Consider the following 26,263-nt stretch of genomic DNA (forward strand, 5'->3'; position numbering starts at 1 on the left):
TCAGAGGCCCAAGAGGGGTTTTTTCAGTTCATTTTTTCATCACACGCATCGTATTTTTGTGAATGGACATATTTTTCTGAATATGAAAATACAGAAAACAATAAAGATAAAAAGGAAATGAAAAATAAAAGAATACGTAAATTAAATGTAATTAAATTAAATGTAATTGCATGTTCGATATTGTCTGAAATAAATGCACACATTGTATTTGCTGTTCTGTTTGTTTTGAAATGTCACAATCTAATTAAAATCAGACCTTCTCTAACCGTTACAGTGTAACGGTTAGAGAAGGTCTGATTTTAATTAGATTGGAAATGTCATTGTTGTAACAAAACAAAAACAACACCCCCCCCCCACCCCCCAAAAAAAAGGAAGTGTTGAAATATATGGGATTGAATAATATTTGATTAATCTCGATCATAATATCAGACGCGGATCTTGATTTTCAAAGAGAGGTGAACCAAAGGATTTGTTGAATGTTGTTGATACAATGTACCATGATATGTGTTTTGTACAGTGCACTTATTTTATCGTATTCATGCAGTTTTATAAGTTAGTTACCGATTAAAACATCCTTTAAAAAAGAATTTAAAATGACAAACGTATTTACAATGTTCATTGATAAATTCATCACCCTCCCCCCTTAAAACAAAATTTGATGATGTTGAAAATAATCAGTGTACATGAATATCAATGTCAGATTGCAGGGCTCGCGCTGCCCATCGCATTTGTCACATTTTGCGATTTTTCAGGAAAAAATGCGACAGAAATTCCGGAAATGACACGGACATTTCGTATTTTAGAAATCGCGGCGCCATCTTGAATTTCAGCTGTTGGCATCCAAACAGCGTTGGGGATGTTTTACCTGTGCAGAATGTGGATACCCTGTCGCGTGGGAACAATAGACCAAGGGGTGTCTTGTTTATTTAGCAGTTTACACAAGACAAAGGGTTGATCCTCTGGTAGGTGTGAATGAAATGAACTTTGCACGTGCGAGTCTCCTACATATTGTAATGAATTAGAAATAAAGTATTCTGTATACTGGAGAAAGATACCCCGAGTCATTACTGGGGAGCTACCTGTTTGGACTGGGTGGAACAAAAAGCGTGTGATTGTGCACACAAGCTAGTTAATGGAAGATATTTCGGTGTCAATAAAAACATATAAGATTTAATTTGTCAGTTCATCACAGTACAAAAACAATTTCATCTAGAAAGTTAAACTATTGAACATTTTCTAATCCATTTGACGGTAGTATAGTTTATAAATGAAGGAATGTTGGGAAATTGCATCATTCTTTAAGGTCTTTGGTTTGATCTATTTGGAAAATGGCCATGAGAAAACGCAATATTGTAGGTTCTGATGAAATTGCTATGCTGTCATCATTTGACTTCACATCATCTTAAGCCATTTAAAATTTATTTCAGACTTCCCGAGTTCCCTTCTTCACTACATGATGATATTCACTGAATGACCACCTTGTCACTCTGGATTTCAAGATGAAAACAGGATTCTTCAGTGAATTCTTTGAAAAACGTGATGTGAAACCGTGATGATGTGTTATGTATTACAGTAATTAGTCTTCAGTAACTTTGTCATCTGACAGAGACTTTTTATAGAGTGCAAATTTAATGTTAATGATGAGTATTATATGTCATTTACACTACTAACTTGATTAATAAACATAGAAACTCATTTCTTATCTTCATTTAATGTAGTCAGTCATAGGCTATGAAATACTCCTAAATTTTTCTGGTATGAAATAGAATTGAGACAACTTAGCCAAAAACAATATTTAAAAATAAAACCATGATTGTGCTGCAATGTCATCTAGACTGACTGATAAGCAGTCTGCTGAAATACAATTTTCACAATATCATAATAGTGATTTATGATAAAAGCTGAACAAAGCTATGTTGTAAGAATAATCGGAGACATATATATGATATGCTGTATATGCTTTCTTGAATAATATACATGAAATACAGATCTACAGTAACCGGTATGAGTTGATGCACGCGCGCCAGGTTGCGACACAAAATTTTAGTCCAGTGTGAGCCCTGAGATTGCATAAACTTGCAGAAGTTTTGACAGACTGTAACTGCAAATCAGTAAAGGTGATTAATTTCAGTCTACTTAACATTCATTGGCGGATCTCAACGGGGGAAGGGGTTGCATTTCTCCTTTTGATTTTGGAGATAGAGAGAGCAGGGTTTCAACTTCGACTGAATACCTTAGGGACCAAGTGGGCCCCTGAATAAGAAATCCTGTTAGCCCACATGAAATTTTAGTAGCCCACACATATTATGAAATTAAATAACATGGGTTTTTTTTCTGTTAAAGTTCATTTGTCACAGGTTTGTTGTTCTGTCATAGATTCCTTGTTTTTCAATTCATGGTATGAAATTCCCTATAAGGAGACCCCCCCCCCCCCCCCCCTCTCTAAAAAAGGAAGGTATAATGAATAATATAATAATAAAATAAAAATGAATGAATATAAAAGGGGAAAAATAGACACACAAGATACGGTTCCTTTAATATGATATTTAATCCAATTTCAGGAATGCAGTACACACTGCGCAAATGGTCTTTTAATATTTTTTATTCCAATTACATATTTACTTATTTTGTTTCCAATAATTCATCATTTTCATCTTCAGAAGAATAATATAAGTCCATTCACAGAAATGAAAGGCAATGCGTATGATGAGAAATAAACTGAAAAAGTTAGATTTTTGTGCGATTTACTAGTAGTACATATATGGCAAGAAATGAAGTGATGCATGCGCAGAAGACATTGTTTATCATGGAGGCGAATTTGATAGTCAATGGATGTATAGTTTGAAATGACAATGATTATCGTTGCTTTAGTGTGGAATTGAATGGCTTCATTCATGAATTGATTTATGTAAGTTTTCGAACAATTCACATCAAATGTGAGCTGAAATAAATTCAAACCGAAGCGCGACTGATTTCCCACGTACTTTATGAAGGCTTGGACAGAAACAAGGGGGATAGGAAAGACTGAATATAAATAACCCCCTTCGTTTCCACAGAAACTAGCATTCATCCAACATCAGTTGTCATGCTGCCAAAGAAAATCAATCATAAATTTATACAAATCCTCTTCAGTCTTGAAATGCTATTATATACAATTCAATATATGTTCTCTTCACAATTACTTTATATACTCAAACCATGCTAATTCAGAGTATGTTAATATTAATGATCAGGTAAAAAGCGGGACAACTGCGCATTACGAGGAAATTCGGTCATATGCATGTATTATATATTAATTGAAGCATATCGAATGTCTACAAAAAGTAAGCTACAAAATATTGGCCAATTATATCCGTCTTTTTGTGTAGTATTGTTAATCAATGTGTATTCTGTTACAAAGTATACATCGCGAAAATATTATTAAGCGCCATGTATGTAAAATGGCGAGTAAACAAAATCGTTCACAGATCACATGGTCAATTAATTCAATAATTCATTCAGTTATCGATTAAAATGAATGAAGAATACCGTGGACTATATACCTTTAATGCTTCCTGTGCCCTACTGTAAATCTAGTCCACAGTGTGCTTCTTTAATCAAATCCGAACGATGACATTTCAACTCCTACATCTTTGGCGCTTTATCATGGCCGATATATGTTAAAAAGTAGGTCAACAAAATATCGCGAGAATAGCTGTATAAGGCGCGCTCGATTTCAAAACTGCTAGAGAAATAGGTTTTAAACTAGGATTAAGAAATTTGTGAATCTGTGTTTATTTATGAAATTTTGGAATCTGTGTTTTAAAACTTTCAGTAAAGGGACCCCATCTCTCTTCTTTCTCTCGGGTGGTGGGGTGGGGAATGCAGGACGTTTCGTGCTGAGACGATTCTCCCCAAAGACGATTTAGATAATTAGATTGATAATAACCAAAGTAATTGGAAAATACATGGGACATTTCGCATCGCAAATACAGGCGAACCGCCCGAGAGCGAATCGTCTTAGTACGAAACGTCTTTTGGGGCGAAACGTCCCTTTACCGGGGTGGGGGTTGGTCAACTTAAACTAGCTATATTCTAGATAACATTTCCAATGCGTACAAAACTATCATGATAGCGCAATTCTACAACAAAATAATTTTTTGAATTAAAATGGAAGTGTAAGATTTTATTAAAGTAAAGATTTCGGATGTATTGAATATATACATGTAGCATTATATAGAATCAATATTGTAGTACGGGAAGACAACAGTAATTTTGCTTCTTACAGGGCCTAGCCTCTGGGTAGGTTTTCCAACGCAATTTATATCAATAACAAAAGTTCATATACCTTGAGGTTTTTGTTTTTGGTCGTCATTGAAATAGCAAATCAAGTTCAAGACTAGTCTAATCACGGGCACATACTATATATTTACATTAACTTCCAGTGCCCGTGAGTCTAATGAATAGTTTTTGTTGTTTTAAAGAATCAAGTGCGTGCGAACCAGCAATGTATGAAGATACTTTACTATTTAGTGATGATGATATTGATATATTATACTTATTTTATATGGCACACTGATTTTGACTACGAATAACTCCGTTTACCTGATTAAGATATAGGGCTCACGGCGGGTTGATCGGTCAACTCAATAACTGGGAATACTTACTCCTCCTAGGCACCTGATTCCACCTATGGCAACTATCTATTTTGTATTGCTTGTAGGAGTTATAGTTATGAGATTGATCACTGTTCGTTATCTTCACCTTTCATATGAGTTATTAGTTGAAACATAGGGGCTCGTCACGAAAGTTTTGTCATATTAAAATTTGACACCGTCTAATCTATATTAGAGAGGGTCAATTCGTGAGGCCTGTCATTCATTTTATTGCCACAGTACAAGATTCTTGCAAACGAACGAATTCTTTCCCGCACCACTTAATTCATAAATGCTCACCGGAAGTGGGGAAAATCGGTAATGAGCTCAGTAGGATGGAAGACGACAGACAAGACCAAATTAACACAAATGAGGGTAAATACGAAGTAGTTGCCTCAATTTTTTGTTGCCCAAACAGTAACACGAGTAAATATTTTACATGTTGACGGTGTTACCGTCAGGCAAGCACAGCTGTGATACACTTTCAACTATGTCGCGCTCAGTTTTCACTTTCAGACGACATAATGTATAGTACAGAGATGTCTGAATGCGTGTCTGTCCGTTCGTTAATTTCTGTTTTTCGTATCGAGCAGAAATTTTCTCCTCACCTAGTTTTCAAGATAAGGCCTTTGTAAGCAACTTGTGCATTATGTAGTGAGAGATACATTGCTTTCCTACTAGCTCTGGCGAGTAGGATAGCTCTTTAGCCCAACCAGTAGAGCACTGGCCTGTTGTGCCAGAGGTCCTTTGTTTGATCCTCACCTGAGACATCTATAGAATAGTTTTTGTTATATTTGGTGCCCAAGTTAACCTCGTGTTGGCTGCAATAATGTGCTAGCCCTCTCCGATTTTTTTTATTCTGAAGTTTTTGGGAGAGGGCTACAATTCAAAAAGATTTTTGTAATGGTGCAAAATATTTTTATGCCCCCGAGATCGAAGATCGGGGGGCATATTGTTTTTGTCCTGTCTGTCATTTTGTAATTCTGTCATTCTGTCTGAAACTTTAACCTTGCAAATAACTTTGAACAGTAAGTGATAGAGCTTTGATATTTCACATGAGTATTCCTTGTGACAAGACCTCTCCGTGGGTACCAACATTTTTGACCCCGTGACCTTGACCTTGGAGTTTGACCTACTTTTTGAAAACTTTAACCTTGCTAATAACTTTTGAACAGTAAGAGATAGAGCTTTGATATTTCACATGAGTATTCCTTGTGACAAGACCTTTCCGTGGGTACCAACATTTTTGACCCTGTGACCTTGGAGTTTGACCTACTTTTTGAAAACTTTAACCTTGCTAATAACTTTTGAACAATAAGTGATAGAGCTTTGATATTAGAGCTTTCATATTGTACATGAGCATTTCTTTTGACAAGATCTTTCTACTGGTACCAAGATATTTGCCCTTGTGACCTTGGCCATCTTCGGAATTGGCCATTATCGGGGGCATTTGTGTTTCACAACATCTCTTTTTATTTGTCTCCAATGTTGTTTACACTGAAAAGAATACCAACTTTGTGCTTGGGCATGTCTAATCACAGTATAAATACACCTGGTGTGCAATGACATTTTGCCTCCCTCCTTGAATCGAGTCCAATTTTGTTGTTAAATTCGCCAAAACAAACGTATTCTCGGACACAGTTAAGCTCAGAAATGATTCTTTCTCATCTGTTGCTTCAGAGGTCTAAACTCCCTTGCAACAATCCAACAACGGTCATATTTTAACAATATTTTGAACATTTCCACCAATGCCTGACTACCATGTCATGACGTCACAAAATCACATCTGTATTCAAAATCGGCCTTGAACAGTTGCTAGTAAGTAGGCTAGTATTTTGAAGTCCCTTTTAAGTATTTAACATACAGATATGAATGTTATGTTGGTGTATTGTTTTGTGTCGTATTTGCATATTTAAATATTTCCCCCCACATATTTTGTGCAAAGACTGCTATTTCATCCCTGATAAAAATTACATACGTCAACTGTATGAACAACAAAACATTAAATTAATTCGGCACTGGTAAACATGGTGACTTGGTACCAATGTATCGGGTCACAGTTCAAGGTCAAAAAACATCAAATGTACATTTCCTCGAATATAAAGTACATTGGTCAATTAATGGGGGCACTGGTAGGGGAGTTGTATTGCTTATGCAATACTTTCAGAATGCTTGTTTTATACTGGATCAGTGTCTGATGCTGACACTAACATTAGTTACTGATTTTTTCTATGTTAAAAATTATTTGCTCTTAATTTCAAATACTAAGTAAACAGTCTGTAAAAATGAAAAATTGATACTTAAACTTTGTAATTTAAAATTACATACTAATTCTCACTCACTACTTGGATTTTTGCCAGTATGTACTTTTTTATGCCCCCATGACAAAGTCGTCGGAGCAAATAGTTTTACCCTTGTCCATTTTTCGTCCTTCCGCAACACCCAGTATTCTGGATTTTTTTCTAAATGCCTTGAGGCATTGAACTGATTTTTTGTATGCAGATGTATATTGATGAGTTGCAAATGGAGTTTGAGTTTTGTTATGGTTCGTTGAATTGTTTACGCCCGTTGAAGATGGGATATATTATGGTATGGCGTCATCTGTCTATCTAGACTTTGTGATACAAACTGAACCACAAGCTCCAAGATTTTACAACTTGGTACATTTGATCACCATGATGAGAGAAAGATGACTATTTATTTTCAAGATCAGAGGTCAAAGTTGAAGTTTGTAGTATCACTGAATAGGAAAACCTTGTGGGCAGGATACAAACCAAACTGTAAGCTCCAGGATATTACAACTTGGTGTATTTGATCACCATGATGCGAGGAAGATGCCTATTGTTTTTCAAGGTCAGAATTCAAAGGTCAAGGTTGTAGTATCACTTAGTAGGAAAACATTTTTGGCAGGATACTAACCGAACCATAAGCTCCAGGATATTGCAATTTGGTACATTTGATCACCATAATGAGAGGAAGATGCCTATTGTTTTTTAAGATCAAAGGTCAGGGTCACAATATCACTTAGTAGCAAAACCTTGTAGGCAGTATACAGACCGAACTGTTGGGGCTAGCACCGTCAAGCTTGGTACACAAACACTTTATGCCAAGTGGAGGATGCCATTTGTTTCTCAAGGTCAAAGTCGTAGTAGTAGAATACAGACTGAACCATTGGGACAAGGACCATGAAGAAACATGATCTCAAACGAAGGACCACCCCATTTAATCACCTCTTATGACAAGCAATTGGTACTGAGGACCTATTCTAACCCAGATCCGCACAGGATAGTAGTGTTAGTTAGAAGAAGTAAACTTTAAAATGTGTAAAAGTAAACTTTTGTGCAACTTGGCTCTGTCAGTTTAAGTGGTTTGGTATTTTTATACACCTGTCTTTTAAAGGGACTGGTTCACGATTTTTGAAAAAAATATTTTTTTCATTTTTGATGTTAAACATTAAAAATATAACTGATTTAATGTTAACAGTCAAAATTTTGACCTTCAGAATGCAAGAATATAAGCAATATTTTTGCTTTAAATCTGTGTTATGTAAACAAAGACTCGAGTCTTTTCATGTATATGTGAAATGTTAATTTTGTAATATATAGCATCTTAATTTTTCAGTCAAAATTTTTAACTTTTAGATGACACTTTTTACCCAAAGAATGCTTGAAATGTGAAAGATATAATAAACTTAGATCGATATCCATTTCTTTTGAAAATTTCGTAAATAATAACATACCGTAATCTTTGTTTACAAAACAAATAATGAAATCTCTAAAATGAGCTTCTGTGATAATATAGAACCTTAATTTTTATGTGAAATCTTTTAAACACATTAGACAATAGATTTTGATCATTAAAACTGAAAAACAAAATTTTGGGGAAAATCGTGAATCAGTCCCTTTAAAGGGACAATGGACACGATTTGAGCTGAAAATTTTGAAATTTTGTTTTTTGATTTTTAATGTTTAGAATGCTTAATTAACTAAGGTGTTACTAATGATCAGCAAAAATTTGAATGTCAGTAGTCAAGGTAATTGGGAGATACAGAGGTCACAAGTTCTTGTTATGTAAACAAGGCTTGTGCCATGTTTTTTGTTTACATAGGTTAAATAAACTAGTAAAAGTTTCGTTTAAAGCTGATTTTTTTCAATTTATAAGTGAATTTTTAACACAATTAAATAGTTTCTAGCGTTTGGCACATCTCATTTTGTTTTAAACACACTATTTTCTATTAAACAGTCAAATGTAAACAAAAACATGGCATGAGCCTTGTTTACATAACAAAGAATTGCAAGTGCTGTATCTCACTTATAACTGATATTCAAATTTTGGTTGACCATTAGAAATACTTTTGTTAAGCATTGTAAACAATAAAAATGGAAAAATAAAATTTGAAATTTTCAGCTCAAATCGTGCCCATGCCCCTTAAAGGGCTGTATTGTGAACCAAAAATAGGTCACTGTAATTGCATTTTGAAATTTTATGGCTATACATTTAAAAATCATGTCTGGATCATATCTTGAGCACTGTGAGATGCATCTGGAGAGGAAGACGTGTCACAACCCAAAAATAGGTTACTTTGGTCTCATTTTGGTTTTTGCAATAGACATTGTCTAATCTTGTGACCTCAAGCATGCATGCATAGATATGCATTATGTATATGTATTTGCAGATAGGTGTATTCTGTACACTAGCAGTGCACTATTTTGTGGAATTTTTGGTGTATTTTGGTTATATATATTTTTTCTAGCTGATGTTACAAAATTAATAGCAAAAGATAAAACTGTACTGGGTAAAGGAGGACATGTTCTAAATGATGGTCTGAAGAAAGGAGAAACATCACCTTTACACAAAGAGACAAGCAGTTCAGGGAAAGATGTGTATGTGTGGAATTATGAACAATACATGGCTTTTATTTCTGAAAAAAAAAAATCTGTAAATTTTGTATAATATCTTATGACTTATTTAGATTAATTCATGTCTTTACCTTTTTGTAGAGCCCATTCCCAAGGATTAAAAATAATTATTGCAGCATCTGTGATTTTTGCGACTGTTATAACCATAGCGTTAATTCTTTTTATATACCTTGGGAAACCTCAGGTATGGATATGATTTTGAACATTCATAAAGTGATAGTGTCTGCTAAATTAATTTCCAAAAATGTTGGAAACCATGCGATTTTCAAAATAGCAATTATAAAATGATAATAAGGATAAGCAGTGAATAAGTAAAGTGATGTAAATATGTATAAAATAAAAAAATGTATAATAGAATTATATATACATTACATGTAATTTTTGACCAGGAAGAAAAAAAATTGTATGGTCATTAATACTGTATTTCTTTTGTGTTTTTATGTATTCATGAATTATTTATTTATCATGAATTTTAAACCATATATACAAATCAGTAGAGCTGGTTAAAATTATTTGAAATCAAGCTTTGAGTTACTTTTATTCTTTTAAATATTTTGTGATATTATCATTTTTTAAATTCCTTGTGCACCAAAGAAAATGTAAAATATGAACCACACATTAAAAACTGGGCACAGTATTTTTATTAGTGTTCAATATCTGTATTTTTTTGGTGAGTAAAACATATGAATGATTTGATTGGATAACGTAGGTTGGAGCTTCTGGAGCTGTAGCCTCAGATGTTAGCGTGTGTTCTGACCTTGGTCTAGCAGTGCTGGAACGGGGAGGTAATGCAGTGGATGCCATGGTAACCACAATGCTGTGTACAGGGGTTGTCAACCCTCATCAGTCTGGCATCGGAGGGTAAGCGTACATTATCGAAAGAATAGAAAGAGACGCACAAACGTCAAGGTGAAGAGGTGCTAAATGCCACACCTTAGAAAGTACAGAATTTGTGTTGCCTGTTATAGTAATGCAATTTTGTAGCAAATATAAGCATGTCACATAAAGGATATATCTTTGACTTTTGATAAGATCAGATAAGATATATAATCTTTATGTAAAGTTAGTATTGTTTAAAAAAAATGATACAAGTTCTACTGAGCTTCTGACCAGCAACATGCATACACATTATACTGTAAACCAACCTTTTTGCAAGAAACTTGTCGTTGCAAGTATTTTCCTATTTAAACTAGTCCTTTAATGTCTTTCTTATTTCTCTAAGATTATCTCAGTCATGAAAATGTTGTTGCCGTGAACCAGTTTTTCACTGGTAAATCATGAAATAAAATCGTCTTGAATAAAAGTTGGCTTGCAGTAGTACATAAGTACATTTACTGATATTGCCAAATTTGTTTTTAGGGTGTGTGGGTTAGGGAAGGGAGGTTCATATTCAGATATTTTTGACATGGCACCATCTGATATATATAAGGTGTATAAGACTTTTATAGGTAAAGGTAAACAGGCAATGTTTTAGTCAATATAATTAACTTTGACAGATGTGCTATATTTATGCCCCCCTTCAAAGAAGAGGGGCATATTGCTTTGCACCTGTTGGTCTGTCTGCTCAATATCTTGAGAATCATTCACTTGATCATAATTATATTTCATGTGTGGGTTGGTTATGAGTAAAAGAGGACACCTATTGATTTTCAGGTCAAAAGGTCAAAGGTCAAGGTTCAATCCACTCTGGACATAGGAAGACACTGTCCGCTCAATATCTTGATAACCTCTTGCTTGACGGACATCAAACTTTGTACACTGGTACATCCTAAGGAGTAGATGACCCCTATTGATTTTGAAGTCACGTGGTCAAAGTTCAAGGGTCAAACTGGACATAGGAATATACTGTCCACTCAATTTCTTGAGAACCCTTTGCTTGACAGACATCAAACTTGGTACACTGATACATCCTAAGGAGTAGATGACCCCTATTGATTTTGAGGTCACATGGTCAAAGGTCAAGGTTTAAACTGGACATAAGTAATATATTATCTCCTAAAGAATCATTTGCTTGATTGACACCAAACTTGGTACACTGGTACAGCATAAGGAGTAGATAATTGATTTTTAGGTCACATGGTCAATCCACTCTGGACATACGAAGATATTGTCTTCTCAATATTTGGAATTGGTGACACTACTATCAATTAAATGATGCATGTGTATACCCTTTTCAATTTTGCACTATTGGGGACATACTGTATGTTTTACAAACATTTCTCATTCAAGAATTGAAAATACATTCATGAGGGCATGAACTGCGACATCTTGTGCCAGCATATTTTATGAAGCTTGTTAACATTTCATGAAAAGTGTGCTGGTGTGATACCCTCGTGTATTTTCAAAAATTTTAAATTTTACTTTTATATTTACATTTTACCTTCATTTCTGTCAGAATTCCTAGCTATTAAAATAGTCATACTATGTTTATCAAGATTCATATGTACATTTGCTCACATTCATTAGGCTATCATTTCAGTTGGTGAAAATATCGAATGCAAAAACATTGGAAATGTTAATATATATATTGATTTTATTGCAGGGGTGGGTTCATGATTGTATATGATCACAAAACGAAGAAGAGTGAAGTAATCGATTTCAGGGAAACAGCACCATCTTCAGCAGATCTCTTTAATGGGGACAAGTCCCTGATTGAAAAGGCATGTTATGCTTATATTCCTCAGTTAATAAATGATCATTCTAATGACATAATGATTGGGAGTCAAAAAGTTTGCAGATGAACGGGTCTCTGTCGTTACTTGATGGACTTGAGATATTCTGGTTAAACAAGTTCCAGCAAATGAGTTGAATTACATGGTTTGTTTGAAATAAATCCATTTCTTTCATGTTGTGGAAAGATCCCTTGGGATGAGATACTATACAATTATTGACATTTTTGAGGTTAGTATAATGTTTTAGCCACCTGAGAAATACAATGTTGACAGAGCTGAGAGGGTGAGGTGAACATTGTACTTCAACTGTAGTTAAAGTAGTGTATTGTTGGAGAAAATGTCAGCAATTTTTTTATTACAAGATTGAATCATTTAAAACATTGAAACATTGAAACGGGTTACCAGAGCCTATAAAAGCTACCAGGTCCTATAAAGGCTACCAGGTCCCATAAAGTCTACCAGAGCCTATAAAGGCTACCAGAGCTTACAAAGGCTACCAGGTCAGTCATCTAGAGTACAGTTAGAGTACAAGACATAGTCAAAAGTGTTAAGAGATGCAAGGTTTTGTTTATTAAATAATTAAAAAATTTAAAACATAGAAACTAGCTACAAGAGCTTACCTGACAACGCCTGATCAGCCATCTATAGAAACTAGCTACAAGAGCTTACCTGACAATGCCTGATCAGCCATCTATAGAAACTAGCTACAAGAGCTTACCTGACAACGCCTGATCAGCCATCTATAGAAACTAGCTACAAGAGCTTACCTGACAACGCCTGATCAGCCATCTATAGAAACTAGCTACAAGAGCTTACCTGACAACGCCTGATCAGCCATCTATAGAAACTAGCTACAAGAGCTTACCTGACAACGCCTGATCAGCCATCTATAGAAACTAGCTACAAGAGCTTACCTGACAACGCCTGATCAGCCATCTATAGAAACTAGCTAAAAGAGCTTACCTGACAACGCCTGATCAGCCATCTATAGAAACTAGCTACAAGAGCTTACCTGACAACGCCTGATCAGCCATCTATAGAAACTAGCTACAAGAGCTTACCTGACAACGCCTGATCAGCCATCTATAGAAACTAGCTACAAGAGCTTACCTGACAACGCCTGATCAGCCATCTATAGAAACTAGCTACAAGAGCTTACCTGACAACGCCTGATCAGCCATCTATAGAAACTAGCTACAAGAGCTTACCTGACAACGCCTGATCAGCCATCTATAGAAACTAGCTACAAGAGCTTACCTGACAATGCCTGATCAGCCATCTATAGAAACTAGCTACAAGAGCTTACCTGACAACGCCTGATCAGCCATCTCTGTTGACATCTATAGTGCAAGACCTAATTGAAAATAATGAGGCACAGTTTTTTATTGGGCAGCCAAAAAAATAATAACCAATTTGGAAATTCCCAGTTTAATTTTGGTCCAATGTTGGAAAAATGAGAAGTTTATATTCACCTTGAAGGCACTTGGAGGTGAATATAACATTCCATTTTTTCCAGTTTGCTGGCTCTGCTAATCATATAATAACTATATATTAACTGATACTGATACACACAGATCCAGCTGGGTGGACAGAGACCAAGGGATAAGTATGTCTTTCCAAGGATACACATATAACGGGTATCCCATTGTATTGCAGGGTGTATTTTCTGTTGGGGTTCCAGGGGAGCTTAAGGGTCTGGAAGCCGCCCACAAGAAATACGGAAAGTAAGTCAAACATGAGTTTATAACTGTGTATCAGTGATGATGGTCTTGAAGCCACCCACAAGAAATATGGAAAGTGCATGTAAGTTAAACATGGGTATATAATTATATTTCATTGTGGTAATCTGAAAGCCACCCACAAGAAAAATAGAAAGAAAGTCAGATGTGGGTGTATAACTGTCTCAGTGTTATCAGAGCTTAATAAGAAAGTCAGATATGGGTGTATACAGTACCCGCAACGTTATTCTTGACATGATAAACGATAGAACACGATACACGCACGATACGATAGGATACACGCACGATACGATAGGATACACGATAAACCTGATAAATGCAAAACCTGATAAACAATCTTCACGATAGACCTGATAAACGCAAAACACGATAAATGATCTTCACGATAAACGGAAAACCTGATAGATATGTTATAAATTTAGAAATGATTTAGACAGAACGAAATTTTGATACCTACAACATAATTACATTATGTTGATAATAATATTGAAGGATTTCAATGCTCATTATATACCTACATTACGGACAACGCAGATTTCTTGTTTTCGGTAATCTATAGGTAATTCAGGAAAACTGCGTTCTCATCGCGGGATGACTATCAGTTACCTGTCCCCGTCGCGGTAACATTTGTTTAAAACATTGATCGGTTTTATACCATATAATTTCTTTAATCTACGGTCGTACGTTTTTCTTTTCTTTTTTTTTTTAATTTATGGTTTTTTATGCCACCACAGCTAAAATAAAAAAACTAAAATATATACGGCATTGAATTCATTATTTGATATCTATATGAATTTTCTCAGCCAATGATTCTAAAACTTGTATTGTCACCTAATGTTTAATATATAAATTATACAGGGAATTAACTAAATGTAATATAATGTAGTGATATCATACTTCAGTAGCTCTCTTATGCTAATGTATATTACCTAGAATATGAAATAAAACCAAGTAATATTGTGTGTGTAGCGAGGAGGGGGTTATTTTGCATCAAGCTCTAAGTTCACGGCTCATTCAACATCTCAAGTTATTTTCATAACGACCGCTTTAAAAAAATCAACCGTACTACACCTGTTAGATATTTTTACACTATGAATGATAATTGATAGTCATAAGTAATTGGAACATATTTATTTGAATTGATATTTTGTTACCAAAACATAAATAAACTGTTTAAAAAAACATAAACAAAACCCGGCTTGTTTTAAATTCGCAATTTTGAAACGCTTAGCGTGTAAAAAAAAATATTCAAATAATCATCAAAACCAACATAAATTTCCAGTATCTACATGTACGACTATTGGTACATGTGTACATGTACGAGTAAAAAAAAAAACAACGATGACAGCGGAATCGTGCCCAGTTGAGCAGAATTTTGGGGGATGCAATACCCTTGCACCCTATTAAAACTTAATCTTCTAAATGTGTGAAATACAATGTCCCTGAGAATGTTAGCTGTCAAAACACGGGTGATACACAAAATCATATATAAGGACGCGCACAAGTTCAGCAGTTGCTATATAAGTAGCATACAGGTGAAATAAATCGGAAGAAAAAGAACCATTATTAAAATATACATGTATGTGATAAACAATGTAATTTACTGATTTTTCCTTTCAAATCGGAACTCCCTATTTTTCTGTTAGTGTTAATTACAAATAATTGTTTCTAGACAAACAAATGTTTATGAACTTCAAATGAAGGAGCTTTCAGATTTACTGTCCTCGGTTTGCTACTTTCCAAACTACTTCGAATTAAATTGTGATAAATTTTCACTCTCTCTGGACAGACAAATAGGTCTTCTTCTGCCTTAAAATCGACAACTTTATGTTCTCCTTCAAATATACCGTCTTTCCTCGATTCCTAAAAATAGCTTCTTTAACAAAACGAATAAAGGTTTCGGAAAGTATCGTACTTTTTCATTAGATTTTATATACGATCCCGATAGTTTCCGAAGCTACACGATAAACGATTTTCACGATAAACGGGAAACCTGATACACGCAAAACGCGATACACGATAGACCTGATAAACGCAAAACACGATAGAAAACGGAAAACCTGATACACGATAGGATAGGATACGCGCACGATAGGATAGGATACACGCACGATACGATAGGATACACGCACGATAGGAATGTCGAGAATAACGTTGCGGGTACTGTAACTGTTTCAGTGTGATCAGAGCTTAATAAGAAAGTCAGATGTGGGTGTATAACTGTTTCAATGTGATCAGAGCTTAATAAGAAAGTCAGATGTGGGTGTATAACTATCTCAATGTGATCAGAGCTTAATAAGAAAGTCAGATATGGGTGTATAACTATCTCAATGTGATCAGAGCTTAATAAGAAAGTCAGATGTGGGTGTATAACTGTTTCAGTGTGATCAGAGCTTAATAAGAAAGTCAGATGTGGGTGTATAACTATCTCAATGTGATCAGAGCTTAATAAGAAAGTCAGATATGGGTGTATAACTATCTCAGTGTGATCAGAGCTTAATAAGAAAGTCAGATGTGGGTGTATAACTGTTTCAGTGTGATCAGAGCTTAATAAGAAAGTCAGATGTGGGTGTATAACTATCTCAATGTGATCAGAGCTTAATAAGAAAGTCAGATATGGGTGTATAACTATCTCAGTGTGATCAGAGCTTAATAAGAAAGTCAGATGTGGGTGTATAACTGTTTCAGTGTGATCAGAGCTTCAAGGTCTGGAATCCTCCCACAAATGAAAATTTCTATGAGATTATTTGAATTCATGGATGCCATATTTCTGGGATTGTCAAGATTTTACTGTTTCAGACTGCACAGTATAAAGAACATGCAAATAGGGAGAATTTGGAATGAAATGGGCCTAAAACATACATGAATTTCAGATTATAGTTTTGAATTTGGCATGCATGTTCTTTGTTACAATGATTTTATCCCTGGCAAAAATAAAATCCAAAAGGGGGGAGGGGCACAATTCTCTGATTTGCTTATTGAAATATTTGTAACATCTATTAAATGAGAAACTTGTGATCAATGTACTGATTTAATGTACTTGATATTTCACCAGACTAACATGGAGTTCTTTAGTGGATCCCGCTATTTCACTAGCAAGAGAGGGATACAAAGTTACAAAGTCTATGGGTAAGTTGCTGAAGAAAAAAAAAACCTCGAAAATTGAGATGTTATATTATGTACAAATTAATTGTATTTTAGATAACATCTTGATCTTATACAGATGATATGTTCAAAAGTGGAAAACTAAGGACAAGTGATTTGAGTCCAAATCTCCAGAAATACTTTGTAAAAGATGGCGGTTTTGTGACGCTGGGGACGGAAATCAAACGTCCTGATCTAGCAGAGATTCTACAGCAGGTTTCAGAAAAAGGTTCCTCTGCCATATATAAAGGAAAATATGCAGAAGAAATCGTGGATGCTGTAAGTGTATGGCCTCTGTATATTAAACTAAGTATGTGATAGTAATTGATACTTAAACCAACTTTTATTAGCGGCTACTTTATTTCGCGATTCACCTGTGGTAACCTGGTTCACGGCAAGTAATTTTCGTGATCGATACTTTTTCGAGCCTATGACAGACATTCAAGGACTGATTCGTGACGAGAAATATTCGCGACAATGAGGTTCTCGCCAAACTTGCAAAATTTTCTCAAACACAAATAAAAGTTGGTTTACAGTATTTCAAGAGTTTGATCCCTCTTGCTCTGTTTTTGATATAATTTTGCCATGCTGATCAAATGATATCTGTGAATGAAGAAAATCAAGGTTTTAACCTCCTGTTCATTATCACAGATAAAAGAAATCTTTCACAAATTGTGAGAATTTTTATACATGGGATACATTACCGACATGTTTGTTAAGGAAGTTAGCTCCTGAGCTTTTTAGCACAACTGCACAGGATGCTACAACTAAGTATTTACTGGTTCAATATTGATCCCATTATTGCAAACATATCACACATCTACTACTTAACCCTATCCAGTTGAAAATGTTTGTGTCAATTCAAATTTTGAAAGGGTTTGGCAGAGACTATATTTTGTGGCAGAAGGCTTACAGCTTCTCTTTCATCCTTAAAACTTTGTTGGGAGTATATGTCTTTGAGATCTTTATTTTGTTTTAGCTGACTCCATCCAGTTCATCAAAAATTAGGAAGTGGGTGACTGGGGACGATTTGGAGTCATATGAAGTGAAATACAGAGACATTGTCCAGACAAATTATCATGGTATGTGGACAGTTTTTATATGAAGTGAAACAGAGGGATATTGTCATGATTGACCGGCATTCTGATCAGTAAATACAAAGATTTTTTTGTTTTTTTTAAATATATATATGTATATGATATATATGTATTTATTATACTTGCATGTAAAATACTCGAATCTGATTGGTCGAGAAGCATTTGAAAAAACATATTGTTACCCTCTGAGAACAGAAAGCACGCGCCCCAGGGTGATAATATCTAGCAACAGGTAACAGTACTTGACAACGGGTGATATTATAAAAAATTATCACATGCGTCAAATTTATGCGCGTACTGTTCGCCGTAGATTGTTAGACGACGTCATTTGAGCGTTTGTAATAAACGGGAATACCCGCATTGATATACGAAATATCGCATGGCAGTGATTGATCAAATGTCAATAGACGTAAGTTTTTCTGCTTTCCTGTTTGCATAACATTCAGTATAATAAAACAAATATTGCATGTAGTTGAGGGCAACATTGAAATTTTCACCCCTCGAGAAACCATTGTCAACCTCGGCTACGCCTCGGTTGACAATGGTTTTCTCGGGGTGAAAATTTTCAATGTTACCCTCAACTACATACAATATTTATATAATGATGTATATATATATATATATATGTGTGTGTGTGTGTGTGTGTGTGTGTACAAATATTTACAATAAAACCATCAATATAATACACTAAGTATAGATGATTAAGTGTCTATATCCTTTGAATATGGCCCTGCTTTGTTTCTGTTGGCCATTTGTATCCGTTTCCCACTTCACATGAATTCTGTTCCTATATGAATGATATGACGACCATTCCACGTGTACCACATGCTGCTAAGTCGACTTGGAGATTCCTCCACTGTGACATACGGAGACTCTTTCCGCTATAATAATCCTCCGGATCCTTATCCTCAGGTCTGACTGGGAAGTAGGTAATATCCAGAGCCTCGTCTGTACCTGTCCACTACTGGTGCAGATTAATGTCGGGAACCTCGTCCTGGCATTATTGATAAGCCTACCCCAGAAACCTTAAACAATAAAGCTTACATAAGCACAATATGACAATGTCCCTAACATTGAGTCATAAATATCAGAGTGCTTTCTTGACACTCAAAATATACATGGATTTACACACCGTAAAGAATGGCAAACAGTACTAACAGTAGTACTCTTCATAATACATAGCAGTATTCATGAAACAATGTGCTTGTATTCCTATACATTGCACAAAGACCGAGTTAAATTCTGATATAGAATGACTTACATATAACTCTAGTTATGAACACGTGGCAACGATGGTCCATAAATTTATAAAATATTAGGCTTCAAATAAATTACACAGAAACTACAATGAGCAAATTAAGATGTTTAAATCAAAATAAAAGTGAACTTACCCCGTCTGGAGATGCTATTACCATAAAATTTAGTCAAGAATTTGTTAATAATGCTGCATAGCTCAGATCTTGTCTCTGGAAAATCATGCGCCTCTATAGTGAAAGAACTCAGGTTTATATAGGCCTTTCAAAGCGGGTAGAATAACCCAGGTAGAGTCTATTATTCTATTATGCTGACCGTTGCAAGAAACTAAGAAAATTGGGGCTCCACACAGGATAAATTTATAGAAAATGTAGCGAAACAATGAGGGTCAGTAAAGGATATTTACAAAACTGATAATTGATTGTGACAGACATTGTCCAGACAATTTAGCATGGTATGTGGACAGTTTTTATATGAAGTGAAACAGATGGACATTGTCCGGACAAATTATCATGGTATGTGGACATACATTTTGTTGGTGAACCACTACAAATTTTTAACTATGTGTCATGGCTTTCAAGGTCATAGCAGTTAGGTTTTTTTTATCCCCCGCCATGAATATAGTGTTTGTCATGGCCGTCTTCTGTCTGTTCTTCCGTCACACTTTATGTTTAGCTCAGTTTCAAAGTCCGTTTCAAAGAAACTATTCAAGATATTTTCATCAAACCTTGTATGCTGATACATATTGGTATCATCTATTCAACTGCATCAATATTTTCTTTACCTTGACATTTCCTTTGACTTTCTATATAAGTTTTAAGCTCAGTTTCAAAGCAACTATTGACAATTTTTTTTTTTTAAAACTCTTACACTGATACATATTAGTGGTAGCTATTCAACTGTGGCTTTTTTTTTATACCTTGACCTTCCCTGTGACCTTGACCTCACTATTTCTTATTTGGTATAGTTAGCTCAGTTTGAAAGCAATTAATGAAGATTGTTTTTTGCCAATTTTTGAATATGGCCAGGGTATATGGTAGAGGATCGGATTTACAAATCTAATTTTAATTAGATTAATGTTTTTCACGTCAGTTTACGATATCCATTTATATAAACGAGGATCGGCATTTCATGCGAATATTTGTTTTCTTTTGTGATAAGTAATATTGAATGATGATAATCTTTCTATTGATACATGTAGCAGGCAACATTTAACCAACGCAAAATTGCTATTTATCTTTATAGCGATTTTCTTAGAATTTTGGTAAATTTGAATAATATTCAAAGTGAAATGATACTTTAGTCAAATATTCAGTATGGAAAAATTCAACCTTTTTTCCATTGTGAATGGGGCAGAAGTGAACTTTTCTGATCAAAACTTTCCATTGTTGTTTTAAACTTTTCACATTTTTATCTTCTTCAGAACCACCTGGCCAATTTCAACCAAACTTGGCACAGAGCATCCTTGGGTGAAGGGGAATCAGTTTCTTAAAATGAAAGGAATGCCTTTTTCCAAGGGGAGATAATGGTGAAATAGTGAAAAAACACTGATATATTTTAAAAATCTTCTCCAAAACCAGTGGGCTAATTTCAATCAAACTTGGTACAAATTTTCCTTGGAAGAAGGGGGTTCAAGTTTGTTCAAATGAAGGGCTATGTCCCCTTCAAAAGGGAGATAATCACAAAAATGCAAAAATAGACTGATGTCATTTAAAAATCTTCTGAAGAACCACTGGACCAGAAAATTTAAAATTTACATTAAAGCTTCCTGATATAGTGCAAAGTCAAGTTTGTTAAATTCATGGCCCCTGGTGGTAGAGTGGGCCACAATGGGGGATCAAAAGTTTTACATTTGATTATATAGGAAAAAATCTTTATAAATCTTCTTATCAAAAACCACTAGTCCAGACAAGTTCAAATTTAAATGGCAGCTTCCTGACATAGTGCAGATTCATGGCCCCTGGGGATAGGTTGGGGCCACAATAGGGTATCAAAATTCTACATGCGAATATATAGGAAAAATTTTTAAATGTGGGCCAAGGTGACTCAGGTGAGCGATGTGGCCCATGGGCCTCTTATTTTCATATTGCATTACAAATGTCATATTGGGTGGGGCATTTATGTCTTATGGACATATTTCTAGTATATCATGTCAATGCCCACAATGTCACACAACCTTTTTATTTGGCCAGATCTGAAAGACCTGAATGCTAGGTGCTTGGCGAAGGAACAGTTACTACCCATGTTAAACTTCTCAAGTTTTACTCACCACTAAGATGAGAACTAACCCCCCAGTTGTGAAGCAAGCCCCCTAACCACAAAGCTATTGCAACCGATGGATATGTAGATTTAGTTTTCACAATAAAAGACTATTGTTTTGAATAACATACTTATTTCATGTGCCCTTAATCACAGTGACTTCAAAATAATGAAATCTGGTCTGGGTGTTTTAATCAGTCATAGTTTCCTTTTCTGAAAACAGGACCATCCCAGTAATTAAATATCTGCATATAATCCTATTTTTACGTCTAAAATTTCATCAGGATGTCTTTACAAATATTGAATTTGAAGATTTCAGATCGATTTCATTTTTAACTAATTTGTTAACACATGTACCATTTTAAGTAAAATTGGTATTTGCCATGTCAAACAAGTTGTTAAAATGGGCGGTAAGATAGATGTCTGTGATGACATAGAGATAATGTGTTGTAGAATCCACAGTGATGACGATTCCAGCTCCTGGTGCAGGTCTGTCTGTCTTATCGGCTCTGAATATGTTGGAAGGTTACTCACTGATCCAAAATGACCCCACGACAGTTCACAGGATGTTAGAGGTAAGTCGTACAATGACCTGTGACAGTTCACAGGATGTTAGCGGTAAGTCACACAATGACCTGTGACAGTTCACAGGATGTTAGCGGTAAGTCACACAATGACCTGTGACAGTTCACAGGATGTTAGAGGTAAGTCACACAATGACCTGTGACAGTTCACAGGATGTTAGAGGTAAGTCACACAATGACCTGTGACAGTTCACAGGATGTTAGAGGTAAGTCACACAATGACCTGTGACAGTTCACAGGATGTTAGAGGTAAGTCACACAATGACCTGTGACAGTTCACAGGATGTTAGAGGTAAGTCACACAATGACCTGTGACAGTTCACAGGATGTTAGAGGTAAGTTACACAATGACCTGTGACAGTTCACTGGATGTTAGCGGTAAGTCGTACAATGACCTGTGACAGTTCACAGGATGTTAGAGGTAAGTCACACAATGACCTGTGACAGTTCACAGGATGTTAGAGGTAAGTCACACAATGACCTGTGACAGTTCACAGGATGTTAGAGGTAAGTCACACAATGACCTGTGACAGTTCACAGGATGTTAGAGGTAAGTCACACAATGACCTGTGACAGTTCACAGGATGTTAGAGGTAAGTCACACAATGACCTGTGACAGTTCACAGTATGTTAGAGGTAAGTCTTACAATGACCTGTGACAGTTCACAGGATGCTGGAGGTAAGACGTACATTGACCTGTGACAGTTCACAGGATGCTGGAGGTAAGTCACACAATAGGATATACTCAACTGGGCTACATAGTAAATATTTTTTCTTACTAGTATGTCTTAACAAGTAACAAGAAAATGCACTTTTCTGTACTCAAATTTCCACTTGTCCAGGAAGAATGTAAGTAAGTAATTGGCATTTTGAATGGGCAATCAACTAATCTTTTAAAAACTAAAAACTGAACCTTTTTGTAAATCCATTCATCTTCTGTTTTATTTAAGAGATCAATATTGCTTAACCTTGCAAGCATTATTGTTTATTCTCCAGTCTTTGGCATTGTTTTGTAGGCATTGAAATTTGCTAGTGCACAGCAACAGCAGTTAGGTGACCCCGACTTCAACAAAGAGAAAGTTCACAACATCACGCTGACTATGCTGGAGTAAGTTAATCCAGTCACTTCTAATGCGTACAGTTAAACCTGTTCTTATCCACCAATTGTGTATTTCGTTTCACTGTGTATTTTCATGGTCAATTCTGTTTTTCTCTATGTTCTTTACACTTTGCCATCTCACATCCTGTCTAATCTGAAGCAAACTTTATATCTCAAAGCATGTCAGATTAGACAGGTTTTACTGTGTATATATATATATATATATATATATATATATATATATATATATATATATATATACATATTTCTGAGCATTTCAGATTAGACAAGTTTCACTGTATATATCTCTCAGAGCATGTCATATTAGACGAGTTTTACTGTATATATTTCTGTCAGAGCATGTCGGATTAGACAGGTTTCACTGTACATATCTCTCCAAGCATGTCGGATTAGACGAGTTTTACTGTATATATCTCTGTCAGAGCATGTCGGATTAGACAGGTTTCACTACACACACACACACACACACACACACACACACACACACACATATATATATTTCTGAGCATTTCAGATTAGACAGGCTTCACTGTATATATCTCTCAGAGCATGTCAGATTATAAAGGTTTCACTGTATATCTCTCTCAGAGCATGTCGGATTAGAAAGGTTTGATTTTATGTATCTTTAACAAGTATCTGATGATGTACATTGTATAACATTGAATGACTGAGGATTTTTTTTCTTTTGATAGTAAAGTTGTAGCTAGCAAACACAGGAACATGACAACAAACATTACCCACGCTGACCCTGTATTTTATGGTGGCAGTGTCGTGACTCTCCCTGTCTCTACTGATGGTGGCGCTAGCCATGTGTCAGTAGTGGATGCTCAGGAACTGATGGTGTCGGCTACATCGTAAGTTCTGCTTCTGAGAGCTGTTGCTTACATCAGTGTGTACAGTCCCAAAGGAAAGCAAAAAGAATAAAGACTACAGTAAAGCATGGTTACAGTGAACATGTTTATAATGAATTCACGCTTACAGCGAACTTGTTTATAATGAGTTCACGCTTACAGCGAACTTGTTTATAATGAGTTCACGCTTACAGCGAACTTGTTTATAATGAGTTTACGATTACAGCGAACTTGTTTATAATGAGTTTACGCTTACAGAGAAATTATTTTCATTCCTTATAGTTTTAAAATATATTATGAATTTATTGGATATAATGAATGATGTTTATAAAGAATCTAAACATGTTTTACTGTACGTCTTTTTAAAGTGATACTTCAAGGCATTTTTAGAGGAAATAGAGATCGAATAAATGAATGCTAATCACCAGAAATTTTTTCATACATCCCTGAGATTATTGTATCACGAAAATAAATTCTCCTGAATATTTCTGGGTATAAAAATGTATTTCCATAATTATACCTGAACAAAAATTTACTCGCTGATAATCTCACAAGACGACATTGCAGTGATAAAGTTGTGTTAAGATAAATCCATCAATTTCCAATATTTGTCTGGCAAGCAATAATGGTATAAGATGTAAATCTGTTTACAGTGAATACAACAAAGGTATAGCTCAGTTTTGTTGTGTCGCCTGCGTTACACGCAGTGGCGACATATAGGGATCACTATGCGTCGTCTGGCGTCGTCGTCGTCACAAAAAATTTCTGTCACAGTTTTCTCAAGAACCACATGGGGCAACTCCCTGATATTTGGCACAGAGCATCAGTGTGGCCAACTGTATTGTGTAAGACATTTTCGAATCTGTCGCTTATCAACTTCCTGTTTGCCGGGACTTAGAATTTTTTACAGCAAAAAAATTTCTGTCACAGTTTTCTCAAGAACCACATGGGGCAACTCCCTGATATTTGGCACAGAGCATCAGTATGGCCAACTGTATTGTGTAAGACATTTTCGAATCTGTCGCTTATCAACTTCCTGTTTGCCGGGACTTAGAATTTTTTACAGCAAAAAAATTTTTTGCTGAAGATTTTATTTTATGATTAACTGAAGGACAGTATTTTTATGTACAAAAGGACAGTATTTGTAATTCCCATACTGAAGGACAGTATATGTGATTTCAGAACAGCACTAATTATGATTTTTCTTGAGAAACAGTAAATTGGATATATAAAAAGACAACAAGACTAAGCAGTAAACCCAACAGATAATTACTTATGGTTATTACCATTGTCTTGAAGAGCACAGTAACAGGTTGATACTTATTTTCAAACATATGTTTTCATTCAGTCTACATTTAATAAATATCTTAATTTCAAACAGATTCTCCCAAAAATTCCATTCCATAATAATGTCTCATCTTTCAATTTCAATTAAGTTATCGTTAAAGAATGTTTAGTAATTCTCAAAACCTTTAAAAGGAGTATTAAACTGACAAAAACCATTTGAATAATTTACTTTTTCAACATTATACGTGATATATTACATATAGAATGAACTAGCAGGCGACACATGTCTTCCGGGGAAGACTTAATACTGCGTTTCATAGAAGAGTAGCAACACACACAGACACACAAACATTTTTTGAAGAAATTTTTACTCCAATGACTGAGCAGTTTTAGTGCTTAGCTATTTGTGATTTTTTTTGTAGGTCTTTGAATTCTTGGTTTGGTTCAGGAATAACAACCAAGTCGGGCATTGTTTTAAATAACCAAATGGCTAACTTTGAAGTCCCAGGATCATCAATCAGCCAGGTAAGATAATGACGGCACAAACTGTACGTCAATTTTGTCACATTCATTTGAAAATTTTGAGAGCACCAAAATAGTGAATTGGTTTAGCAGGAAATTTTTGTCCCATGTTGATTTCACCCAAGTACATTGAAAAATTATTGATCCCATTTTCAAATTTGTGCATAACCATATTTTTAGT

General features: G+C 35.2%; 2 protein-coding genes across 3 annotated transcripts in view; one reads left to right on the forward strand and one right to left on the reverse strand.

Moving 5' to 3' along the window:
• Positions 1–3,684, reverse strand: part of LOC125680092 (uncharacterized) — a 77,530-nt gene extending 73,846 nt beyond the window's left edge. Inside the window, exon 1 of the mRNA XM_056153498.1 lies at positions 3,543–3,684. The gene's annotated coding sequence lies outside the window, so the exon portion shown is untranslated. The remainder of the gene's footprint in view (positions 1–3,542) is intronic.
• Positions 3,685–4,933: 1,249 nt separating this feature from the next.
• The window catches only part of LOC125680848 (scoloptoxin SSD14-like), a 28,561-nt gene continuing 7,231 nt past the window's right edge, over positions 4,934–26,263 (forward strand). For both annotated transcript variants that reach the window (XR_008800198.1, XM_056155209.1), the window contains exons 1-13: positions 4,934–5,009; positions 9,388–9,517; positions 9,635–9,737; positions 10,263–10,414; positions 12,096–12,213; positions 13,882–13,949; positions 17,020–17,093; positions 17,188–17,387; positions 18,088–18,190; positions 22,172–22,293; positions 23,319–23,410; positions 24,115–24,276; positions 25,983–26,085. Coding sequence is in view for 1 of the 2 variants with exons in the window: in XM_056155209.1 (XP_056011184.1) it covers positions 4,970–5,009; positions 9,388–9,517; positions 9,635–9,737; positions 10,263–10,414; positions 12,096–12,213; positions 13,882–13,949; positions 17,020–17,093; positions 17,188–17,387; positions 18,088–18,190; positions 22,172–22,293; positions 23,319–23,410; positions 24,115–24,276; positions 25,983–26,085 (1,467 nt within the window). In the remaining variant the exon portion in view is untranslated. The remainder of the gene's footprint in view (positions 5,010–9,387; positions 9,518–9,634; positions 9,738–10,262; positions 10,415–12,095; positions 12,214–13,881; positions 13,950–17,019; positions 17,094–17,187; positions 17,388–18,087; positions 18,191–22,171; positions 22,294–23,318; positions 23,411–24,114; positions 24,277–25,982; positions 26,086–26,263) is intronic.

Source organism: Ostrea edulis, chromosome 2 (genome assembly GCF_947568905.1).
Source record: "Ostrea edulis chromosome 2, xbOstEdul1.1, whole genome shotgun sequence".
NCBI lineage: Eukaryota > Metazoa > Mollusca > Bivalvia > Ostreida > Ostreidae > Ostrea > Ostrea edulis.